At 36.8% G+C, this 11,861-nt stretch overlaps 1 protein-coding gene across 1 annotated transcript; it reads left to right on the top strand.

The window, feature by feature from the left end:
* The first annotated feature begins 3,346 nt into the window (after positions 1-3,346).
* On the top strand, positions 3,347-11,159 carry LOC103419190 (uncharacterized). Its single transcript, XM_029099678.2, has 5 exons — positions 3,347-3,467; positions 3,569-3,608; positions 4,406-5,056; positions 5,149-5,877; positions 10,735-11,159. Exons 3-5 carry the CDS (start codon positions 4,439-4,441, stop codon positions 10,825-10,827), a joined length of 1,440 nt encoding a protein of 479 aa, XP_028955511.2. The 5' UTR covers positions 3,347-3,467; positions 3,569-3,608; positions 4,406-4,438; the 3' UTR covers positions 10,828-11,159.
* Positions 11,160-11,861: the final 702 nt, after the last annotated feature.

The raw sequence follows: 11,861 nt of genomic DNA, 5'->3' as shown, positions 1-11,861 counted from the left end.
CTTTTTTTAATTAAACAATAATGTCAAACTGAACAGTGGAAAGAAAATGTCGTGAAACAAAGCGATCACTTTACTTTGGACCCGACTTCTCTACCCTCTCACTTCCCATACATTCTCATCCCCTCCTATTTTGTGCGATCACAGTTAAGCCACGTCAACATTTTATATTAATTTTCTTTATAGAGATAATAAGACAAAAGGTAATAGTGATATAAAATGTTGACGTGGCTTAATCGTGACCTCACAAATGGAAATGAATGAGAGTGTATGAAAACTAGAATGACAGAGAAACCAGGTCCGTTTACTTTTTAACACTTAACTCTCTCCAATCTATTCGCAAGATTTTTCAAATAAAAATAGGGTTTGCCGGTTTGAGATAATATATTTGTGACAATTGCTCACTGACCTGGTTCTTATATGGATGATATTATTTTTACATTGTGTTTTTTGAAAAACTTGTTCGTTTGTGATAATTGATGTTCTCTTCAGTTTCTTGACAATTCCAGTGGGAACAATTATCAGGCTTTCCAATCGTTATTCTTTTCCACTGGGAATTGGTTGCTTGAAAAACTTATATGAAGGTTGAAACTTCCACTTTTAGGTAGCTTCTTGTTGTGCTAGGATAGCACCAAACCAAATGGAACCAACTCAAGCTAATTCACATGAAATTTATCAAATGAAATGCAAGAATAAGAATATAAAAGAACACCAAGATTTAACGAGGTTCCTCAACAATCAGTGTAACTGGAGTACGTCATCGGAGCAGTAGGAGCTCACCCAATAATCCACTATCAACCAAATGGGAGTTTACAAAGTGTTGGCAATCTCACAACCCAAATAACCCAATATAACCAATAGTTTTCACACACCAAAGAAACAAATAAAGAGAAATATAGTGATTAATTTCTTCTCTATACAAAGCTCAAAGCTATTACAACAACAACTACCTTGGTGGGTGATTACTAACCAAAGAGAAGAGCCCTTCTTCTTCTTTTCTGCTCTCTGTTTTCTGCTCTCTGCAGCTCTCTTTGCTCTCTCAAAGATGGGCTACTAAAACAGAAAAAATGGTGCACACTTCCTCTCTATTTCTCACTTCCGTATGCTCACTTCATCAATACAAAAGCACCAAATAAAAAATTCAAAAACATCATCATGACCTTCAATTTTTCTTTTCAACAAACATAATCATATGTTCCCTCATCATTTTGTCTTTCACCTTTTTTTTTTCCTTTTGGTTTGTTTATTAGCCGAAAGTTGTTTTGTTTTGTTGTCCATTTGGCCACTTGGCCACTTATTCAACAGTTTCTTTCATGGCGACTCTGCTATAATTAAGCATCCATCCCTTACCATCGTCGGGGATCGAGGATGCATTTGTTATTAAATTTAAACTTTGGACTTTGTTCTTTGGTTTTGGGTTTTTCTTTTAATTTCCCTTGTTTCTGTTTTTTGGGTTATTTTCTGCTAGAGTAATGGCAAGAACAACTTTAATAGCACGAGTACATCATCATCATAGCGTTTTGTGTAAACGCTATAATAATATGTGTAATTTTCTTGGACTAAATTAAATCATAATCAAGCAGAGTACTCAGACTGAATCAGTCCAAACAGATCAACAGTACAAGAATATACATTTCAGAAAGGGAAAAAACATAAAATTAAAGATCAAACATTTTTGTGCATGTTATGGGCCACCATTTTAAAGAAAAAAAAACCATGAGTCTAGAGGTGCATGTTATGGGCCACCACTTTAGCTATAGCTTTTCAAAATGGGCAGGGCACTAGTCATTCAATGCCAAAATATATTTTCTTAATTTTTAGTACTTGAATTAAATGAATTGAAAAAATCAACGAATAAAAATTAATAATAGTGTATAAGACATAAAAAGAAGTGTTTAAATAGCCCTACTTTTTTTAATACGATTGCTATGCCACATAATAAACAATCAAACTCGAGGTTAACAAAAATCTAACTTAAAACATCCCCCTAAAAGTATCAATCTCAATCCTTAACTAGGAAGAAATTTGTGAGTGGGATGCCAACGCTTTGAAATTTTAAATATAAAATTTTCTTACTTTCACTCTTAGGTAACATCTCCTTGTCAAAAGCTAAGGAGAATATATCAAAAGTGGGAGTCTATGAACAGTCTGCTATCTTATATTTTATAATATTAACACATAAATTGAAGATGGCAAATAATCTACAAAGAGTCTCACTTTAAAAGTCTCATTGACATTTTTTTTTAATTAAACAATATGTCAATGTGTTGTGTAGATACTAATTTAGTATGACGTTTTTCATTCGATTATTAATGGAAGTCAAATATATTTTCTTAATGGGAACGGATAGGGTGATATTACTCGTTAATTTTAACCGGTTGAGTTTGGTTCATATCATATTATCAGTTCATTTTAACGGATTTGACACAACACGTTCCATGAAGATATCGTATATGTCACGAAAACGACACGAACACAACAAATATGACACGATTACCAAGTCTAATTTTAGCTTTAGCTTTCCAAAAAGGGCACTTGTCATGCAATGTCAATATATTTTTTCTGTGTGGTGCAATCCACATACCCATTTTTACTTCTCACACACTCCTCTTAATTTTCAATTGTTGGATCAAATAAATTAAATAATTTTAATAGATAAAAACTAACAAAAATGTACAAAGTAAAAATGAATATGTGAAGATAACTACTCTTTTTAATACAAGTGATATGGCACATATTAAAAATCAAACTCGTCGTCAACAAAAATCTAATGTAAAACATTAAAACTATCAATCTCAATCCTTAACTAGGAAGACTAGTGAATTGGATTCCAAACGCTTTGAAATTTTAAATATAAAATTTTATTACTTTTAGGTAACATCTCCTTATGAAAAGTTAATAAGATTTTTTCAAAATGAGATTATTTATAAATTATATGTCATCTCATATTTTATTTACAATTTTTTATAAACTTGGCATGATAATTGACATTAAGCTGTAAACTAATAAAGAGTTTATAAAGAATCCCAATTTTTTTTATAGGATGGAGAATTCCAATTTAAAAGAGTCTATTTAGCATTGTTTTTTTAATTAACCAATGATGTCAAATCTACTGCACCATTCCTGCTATGAAAAGATAATGTTGTGTCTAGCCAAAAAAAAAAAGAAAACTAATTAAAAAGGCTTGAAAATTTTGAGTTTTAACAATAAAGACAAAATAAATGGTAGAGTGAATAGTACTATGATTGACTTTTAGTGTAAAAATGTGATTTTTCGTTAAAGAGTACTGAGAGCTTTTTGTTAAAATTTCCAAAATAAAAAAGATAATGTTGTGAAACAAAGCAATCACTTTACTTCTTCCTCTCACTTTACTTTTTATCACTATATTTTCTCTCCAAAGTCGATGATCTTCCTTGTGTGCTTTCGTATATTTCATCCATTACTTCGGCTCGCCAATTCAACCCAGGAAGGTTTGTTCTTCAAGTTTCATGTTTTTTTTTTCTGGTACGGTTAAGTTTACGTGAGATGTTGAGTTAGGATTCTCATTAATGTTTGTGGGTAACATATTCAGATTTTGCATGTTGGAAGGTTGAAGGAGTTTCTGAACTAAGGTAATTAAGAACCTCTTATTTGTTGTCTTATTTATTTTTAAACATGTTGGATCCTATATTAGTAGTACTTATATAATTTCTTGTGATCAATCCAAGCTTTTCTACGCAAAATGGTTCCCTTTATCAGAAAGGTTGACACTTCAAATTTCATATTACATAAAATGAAAAAAGAAAATAACAACGTCATATTGCGGGCCTTTTGGTTTGGTTTTTAGGTCCTGATTTTCATTTTTGTGCTTGAGACACGAAGAAAGTATACAGGGAAAGTGACGAGAGAGGGGAAGAAATAAGGAAGAAAAAAATGAAAACAAAATCTTCAAAGTGAAAATGAAATGATTTTTGTTTCAACTCTCCCGAAATATATCCCCTCTATCACTAACTGAAACCAAAAACCAAAGATAACTTGGTTATCAAACAGTCACAATTCTAAAAAAGATTATTGGAAATTTTCTGAGAAAGATTTATGATTTTTTTTTACGTTTTTTTTTTTTTCCAGAGAATTCAATAAGATGGTTATTTTTTTCAATCTTTTAGTATCATATTTGTTATCTGCTAGAAGATTTTCAAATAAAAATAGGGTCTGCCGGTTTTAGATAATCTGTTTCCTATAGCTTAAGCTATTTTTTCCTCAAGATTTTATCTCTTTCCCAGTAGTTGATTTGTATTTTGAAGCTTCTTTCATGTTTGAGGAGGGAAACAACTTAACATCGGCACGGACTACACAGGCTTTATTTCGGTTGTCAATATCCTACAACAAATATTTGTGACAATTGCTTACTGAATTTGTTCAACAACAGGATAGCAATCCGACTTTATACTTTCTTTCAATCATGGCTGAAAAAAAGGCTGGGTTGAATGAGGATCTCGAAAATGTTATTACCTTGAAGGCCTTGGTGGACAGGGGAAGCAACAAAGTTATCTTCGTAGAGTCCGACGGTGATTTTATTGATGTTCTCTTCAGTTTCTTGACAATGCCCATGGGAAGAATTGTCACGCTTGCTGAGTGTTCAGTACCAGTGGAAATAGGTTGTATGAGAAATTTGTATCAGAGTATTATGAAATTTGATGTGCATAACTTCCGATCAAATGTTTGTAAAGTTATGTTGTTATTTCCCTGCAATTCTGCATATCTTCAATGCAAGAACCTCAAGTTGAAAATTGACAAAGATTGGCCAACACGGTACTTTAAGTGCTGTCAAAGACGCTTTTTTAGCTATTATAAAAGTGCCATCTGTCCTTCCTGTGGTTGTTCCTTTTCTCGGGAGATTCCAGTGGATAATACTAAAGTTGGAGGCGTATTTGTGAAAGGGCGACCCAGGCTGATAATTACCGATGATTTACAGGTCATTTCCCCAGTAAGTGCAACAAGCATTTGTTTGCTTTCGAGGCTAGGGGTCACGGATTCTAAAACTACAGAGGAGTCGACTTTCAATATGGGAGTTCAGGAGGTATTTCTTTCTTGTGGGGGGTGCCTTCAATTTTTTTTTTCATCAACAACAATAGAAGTGGTTTCTAACTAGCTTGATGTCTTTTTTTCCAGGCTTTGAATTTGCTTATGCATTCGTTTGTATCAAGGACACCGTTGACTGAAATTCTTCTGAAAAACGAACCAATACCAAGTTTGGGAGATGTACATTCCTGTCAAGGAATATCAATTGATTCTCAAATGGATGGTGACACAATCAATGAGGAAGAGAAAAACATTTCTCTTAAGCTTGTAGTTAGCAAGTCTAAGAAGATTGTTTGTTATGCAGAGGCACAAGAGGATTTTGTTAATCTACTCTGCAGTTTCTTGACTCTCCCACTTGGGTTTATATTAGAAAAGATGCGGAATGTTTCATGGAAAGGCTGTCTCGATCAGTTGTACAAGAGTGTCGAAGATCTTGATGAGCAATACTTGAAGTCAAATTTCCACAAGGAATTGTTGGTCAATCCAAAGCTTCCACCTCGTTTTCGAAACGAGAGCCCTCTGTTAGGAATCGAGGAGACCTCGTTTTATTATGTCTACCCTAATTTAATGATTGATAAGTCCTGTATTCCTGATAATAGTTCAGCGGAGTCAGTTAAACTTAATGTTGTGGATCCCAAATCTCATGAAGATAGTGATAAAAGTGCTCAAGGATTTCTGAAAGGACCTGCTACCTTCACAGTGACTGACAATCTAGTTGTAAGACCGTTATCTCTAATCCTTGAAATGTCTGTTCTTCAAGAATTGAAGGTACCCTTCACCGACATCGAGGACCATATTGTGCATGTGGGCAAGAGGGAGGTGAGTTGTCATTTATAATGTTTGATGTTCATCCACTAATGCTATGCTTTATTCGTTTATGTGATCTTTGTTACCAGATTTCATGTCCTTTTGAGATTTCCTTATGAATCATCGGCAACACATATCACCTTGACTGATTCGCTATCTTATCCAACATCTCTAATCTGTTGAATAAGAAGAGTATCCAAGATAACTCTAATGATCCCAAGAAGAAGAAAAATAGAGCACACTCTTAAAGAAAGCTCACAAAACAAACTAATTAGCAAAGCTTTTCTTATTTAGCTCTAGGCTTTGTTTTTCCTTGGATGAATTACAAGGCTTGGGGACTTGGGTATTTATAGCAAACCAAAAGAAAGCTACTTAATTAAACTAAGATTATTTACTACCACACAAAACACATTAATTGCACCTAATTATTTGTTTTCACACACAACCTAACTTTGCCTAACTTTGCAATTGTAAGCACTTACATCATCAAACTAGATATGGACTTGGACTTTAGATTGGGTTGTGGATTACTTATGGTTTTGGGCTTGACATTGATTCTCAACACTCCCCCTCAATGTCAGCTCTCATTCTTTTCTCCATGCTGAGTTGACGACGAAACTTTTCAAACTTGCCAGTACTCAAACCTTTTGTGAACAAGTCTGCAATTTGATCATCTGTATTGATTTGTCTCATCTCAATATCTTCTTGCAAGACCTTCTCTCTAATGAAATGGTAGTGTACCTCCACATGCTTAGTTCTTGCATGAAAGACTGGATTTTCTGCCAAGCGAATTGCCGATTGGTTATCACAGTACAATGGTACTGAATAATCTACTGGTTGATGTAGATCATTCATCAACTGTACTAGCCATGCATTCTCTTGAGCTGCCATTGCTGCTGCTCTATACTCTGCTTCTGTAGTTGACAAAGATACCGTCGGCTGTCTCTTGCTACACCAAGAGATGGTTCCAGAACCAAGCTTAAACACATACCCAGTTGTTGATCTCCTGGTGTCATGATCTCCCGCATAGTCAGCATCACAGTAACCAACTAACTTGCAGTCTTCACCTTTCTTGTACAAAAGACCATAGTCAATTGTACTCTTCACATATCTCAGTATTCGTCGAACTGCTTCCAAATGAGGCTTCTTTGGATTTTGCATGTACCGACTCATCACACCAACTGCATAAGAAATGTCAGGTCGAGTCAAGGTTAAGTAGATCAGACTACCTACCAATTGTCGATACATAGTTGCATCTTCCAAATCTTTTCCTTCATGTGCACACATTTTGGCATTTGGTTCCATCAGTGTCGAAGTCGGCTTGCATTCGAGCATTCCAAACTTCTTCAATAAATCTTTGGAATATTTTTGCTGACAGAGAAATATTCCTTCTTGTGTGCGATCAATCTCTAGACCAAGGAAGTGCTTGAGTTGTCCAAGTTCCTTCATCTGGAAACAGACTGATAAATTCTCCTTCGTCCGAAGAATTTCTGCCTCATCATCACCGGTTATGACTAAGTCATCCACATACACTAGCACAATAGCTAGCTTTCCTTCATTGGCTTTGACAAACAAGCTGGAATCTGCAGGTGTTACTGAATAACCACTTTGTGTTAGAAATTCAGCAATCTTACCATACCACGCTCTGGGTGCTTGTTTCAATCCGTAGAGTGCTTTCCTTAACTTGCACACGTACTCAGGATGAGCTTCGCTTTTAAAGCCCATTGGTTGCATCATGTAGATCTCCCGATCCAACTCTCCATGAAGAAAAGCATTCTTCACATCCATCTGCCACATATTCCAGTCTTTGTTGGCTGCAAGTGCAAGTAAGACTCGTACTATTGTAAGTTTCGCCACTGGACTAAACGTTTCATCATAGTCTAGTCCATACTGTTAAGAGAAACCACGAGCTACCAATCGTGCCTTGTACCTCTCGATTGACCCATCTGGACGGCGCTTTATCTTGTAAACCCACTTACAGGATATGGGTTTCACATCTCTTGGCTTTGGCACTAGATCCCAAGTTTGATTTTGCTCAAGTGCATCAAGCTCTTCTTTCATAGCTGTCATCCACTCAGAACTCTGCGATGCTTCTTCGAACGTCTCAGGTTCTGTTGCAGTTGCTTCTTCAATTATAGCTGCATTGGCATATTTAGGATTTGGCCTTCGTGTTCTTGTTGACCTTCAGAGTTGAGATTGTGGAGTTGATTCTTCCGGTTCACTAGGCCCACCTTCTTCGTCTGGTTGTTGATACATGCCAACTTGCCAAGGATTCTGAGTCACTCTTTGTTCGACATCATCGCCGTTTGGATCTCCTGATTCATCTGAACTTGGTTGGAGTTGGATAGTATGCTCCCCCATCTTCTGTTGCAGCTGTTCTCCAAATTCTCTGGAGTCTGGTAGCACCTCCTTCTCTGAGGACCACCGAGAGGAAGCTTCATCAAACACCACATCTCGTGAAGTGTAACATCTTCCACTTGTTGGATCATTATTGTAGTCAATTCGTTCTGGTGTTGTTACCGTGAGAGCTAATTCTTCTTCCTCCGTAGCGAATAGTGCTTCAGCATCCCAACCATCTTCGCTATTCTCCTTAGAACTGGAAGTAGCAGCATTACTTTCAGCAGATTTTTTCTTGGCCCAACAATCTTTTGCCATGTGGCCCATCTTCCCACAGTTGTAACACTCGCCATTGAACTTTCTACTATTACTGCGATTCTTCCAAGCTCCCCCAGAATGAGAGCCTCCATTTCCTTGGTGACTTTGCACCTTTTCTCCATCCTTTTTAGATTCACTACCAGTGTACCGCTTGAAGGTGCCTTTGCTTTTGTTGGTGTAGAGCGCTTCCTCTTCACTCTTCAGTGAGACTCCTCCCATTTGCTTGGCCATAGCTTCTTGACCTGCAAGCAAATTTTCAAACTCAACAAGCGATGGTTGTGTCGGCCATCCTTGTATAGCGGCAATGAACCCTCGATATTCGGGTCTTAAACCATGGATAATTATTCTCTTCATCCTGGTTTCCCCAATAGGAGCTGTTGGATCTAATTCTGAAATTTCGCGGCATATCGACTTCACCTTGTGAAAGTACTGGGCAATCGTCATGTCGCGTTGTACCATCGATAGCAGCTCATTCTCGAGAAGTTGCAATTTTGTATCGTTCCTCTTCGAAAAGAGTGTAACAAAAGTGTCCCATGCTTCCTTTGGCGTTTTAGCATCCCGAATGTGCTCCAACATTTCTTCTTCTATTGTGGTCTTTAAGGCAAACATTGATTTGCATGCTTTAATTTTCCACTTCCGCAAGACGCCGTTAGCATCTTCCGCTGCCGGTTGTGTAACTTCACTACCACCGACAACCTCCCACAAGTCTTGACCTTGAAGGTAAGACTCTATACACGTTGCCCACGTGTTATAGTTTTGGTTGTTGAGCTTCTTGATTCCTCCAACAACTTGAAGATCACCCATCGTATCAGCAAGATTTTGACTACACCGAACAAGCTTGAGTGACTACCGTGCAAAGTAATACACTACTCTCGACACAAAGAAGCTCCCTCTCAAGGTTTGTGATAACCCCAGCAATAATCTCAAGAAATCTTTTCTGATGTGGAAGATCAGTCAAAAACTGCAACCACAGAGCATACTCGGAATTTCAAGAGACTTTACAACCAATGCTCTACCAAGAACGATCCCTGACCGACTTGGCTCTGTTACCAATTGTTGAATAAGAAGAGTATCCAAGATAACTCTTGTTTGTACCATACTTGACCAATCCCGAAACTACCGAGCACCGGCCAACGCTATACTGTCAAGGACCCAGAAGAGTTCCCCTCCGACCAGGAGGCCAATCACTACTCGACACGTGTCAAGATTAGAAGCCAATCAGAGCGCAGCACGTGTCGACATCAAGAACCAATCATAACATGACACATGTCAATGTGACAAAGCTACAAGTTTTTCTATAAATAGGGGTCATTCCCCCACAATATGGCCTAATGCCATTTGTGTTAAATCATTCACAAGAACTCACTAAATTGAGAGCTTGATCCTTTGTACTTGTGTAAGCCCTTCATTACTAATAAGAACTCCTCTACTCCGTGGACGTAGCCAATCTGGGTGAACCACGTACATCCTGTGTTTGCTTCTCTGTCTCTATTCATTTACGTACTTATCCTCACTAGTGACCGAAGCAACCAAGCGAAGGTCACAAAACCTGACACTTTCTGTTGTACCAAAGTCTTCGCTGATTTTGTGCATCAACAACTCTAATGATCCCAAGAAGAAGAAAAATAGAGCACACTCTTAAAGAAAGCTCACAAAACAAACTAATTAGCAAAGCTTTTCTTATTTAGCTCTAGGCTTTGTTTTTCCTTGGATGAATTACAAGGCTTGGGGACTTGGGTATTTATAGCAAACCAAAAGAAAGCTACTTAATTAAACTAAGATTATTTACTACCACACAAAACACATTAATTGCACCTAATTATTTGTTTTCACACACAACCTAACTTTGTCTAACTTTGCAATTGTAAGCACTTACATCATCAAACTAGATATGGACTTGGACTTTAGATTGGGTTGTGGATTACTTATGGTTTTGGGCTTGACATTGATTCTCAACATAATCTGTCAGTAGACTTCCCTTGTTACGGTTGTTGATTTGCAACAGTCCACAATGTTATGTTATTGATTGCTGTAACCAACAAGGGTAGTCAATTGTTGGAAAATGATACCATAATCCCAAACATGTAATCGAATACTTAATTGAGCCAATCCATACGTCCACCTTCAAAGTTGAAGGAATCCCATTTTGTGGACATGTAACATTAGTTATCTGTTTAAATTTCTTTTAACTTCAGAGTTTGTTACTTTTTGCAGGCGTTGCTTCTTTTGGTGGCCTCGTTTATTGGTGATTCTGCCCTTACCAATACCTTCATTAGAAAGTTTAGGGAGCCAAAGCAAGAACAATAAGGAAGGATTGGTCACACAAAGAAGAGCTGCTTTTGTTGTTACTGCATAAGAACTCCACAGTATTCCTATCTGTGAGATTAAATTTTATTTACATGGTAACTTTTGGGTTTGATATAAAGTGAAAAATTTGAGATCTGGTAGCGAATGGTGTTTGGACCTGGTTAGCTTTAGCCAGTTTCGGTTTGTTTCTGTCAAATTTGTATGGTTTGGTAAAAGGCTGCCGAACTATTATGATAAAAATCGGTTGTATCTAGGTGAACCTTGTGATAATGTTCAGCTCTGTACTTATATTGTATTGTAGATCCTACTTTATTAGAGAGATAATTAGTGTATCGGGACGTGACACTTGTGTACCAAGACGAATTCAGTGTGCTGAAGAATTTCTCCTATTGGAGATGCTGTTAGAGCATTGAATAGTCTTCAAGTCATCGTTGGGGTTTGCAATTTCTACCTAAACGACTTCCTTTTCAAAATTCCACATTTACGATGGTAAATGTATTTATTTGGTTCACCTGATGCTTCGTCTTCCAACATGATTCAAGTGATCTACAATAAATCAAGAGAACTTATTGAAATCACCTTTAAACTTTTCATGTGCCAAAGAAACCTATTGTCTTATAAATAGACTCCATTTTCGATCTGTATAAAAAAAACCATCGTTTTCAATATCCTCGATTCAAATGTGTACGTGTCTTACGATCAAATGCATATAGAGACATATTGTTGCTTCCTGCAATGCTGCTGAATGTCATTGCAGAAACCTCAAATTTAAAATTCACAATGATGAGCCGACACGGTACAATGAACAAACATATCTTGAACAATTAACGATAACGAAGATGTTGGTATTCAGGCTCAAAGAACATGAAAGAAGTCATGTTCGTAAGGGGTGAGAGAATGCATTAAGCTAAGTATAATAAGTGGTATTGAACTCTCTATTTACAGAAGTCGAACTTACAGGTAAAAAGCAATTACCACTAAATCATAGTACGAAGTGGCAGTTTTAATGTTATTTATTAAACTAAGCTTGCAAA

The sequence above is a fragment of the Malus domestica genome, chromosome 03 (assembly GCF_042453785.1).
Source record: "Malus domestica chromosome 03, GDT2T_hap1".
Taxonomy (NCBI): domain Eukaryota; kingdom Viridiplantae; phylum Streptophyta; class Magnoliopsida; order Rosales; family Rosaceae; genus Malus; species Malus domestica.
This window is presented reverse-complemented; position numbering and strand designations above follow the sequence as displayed.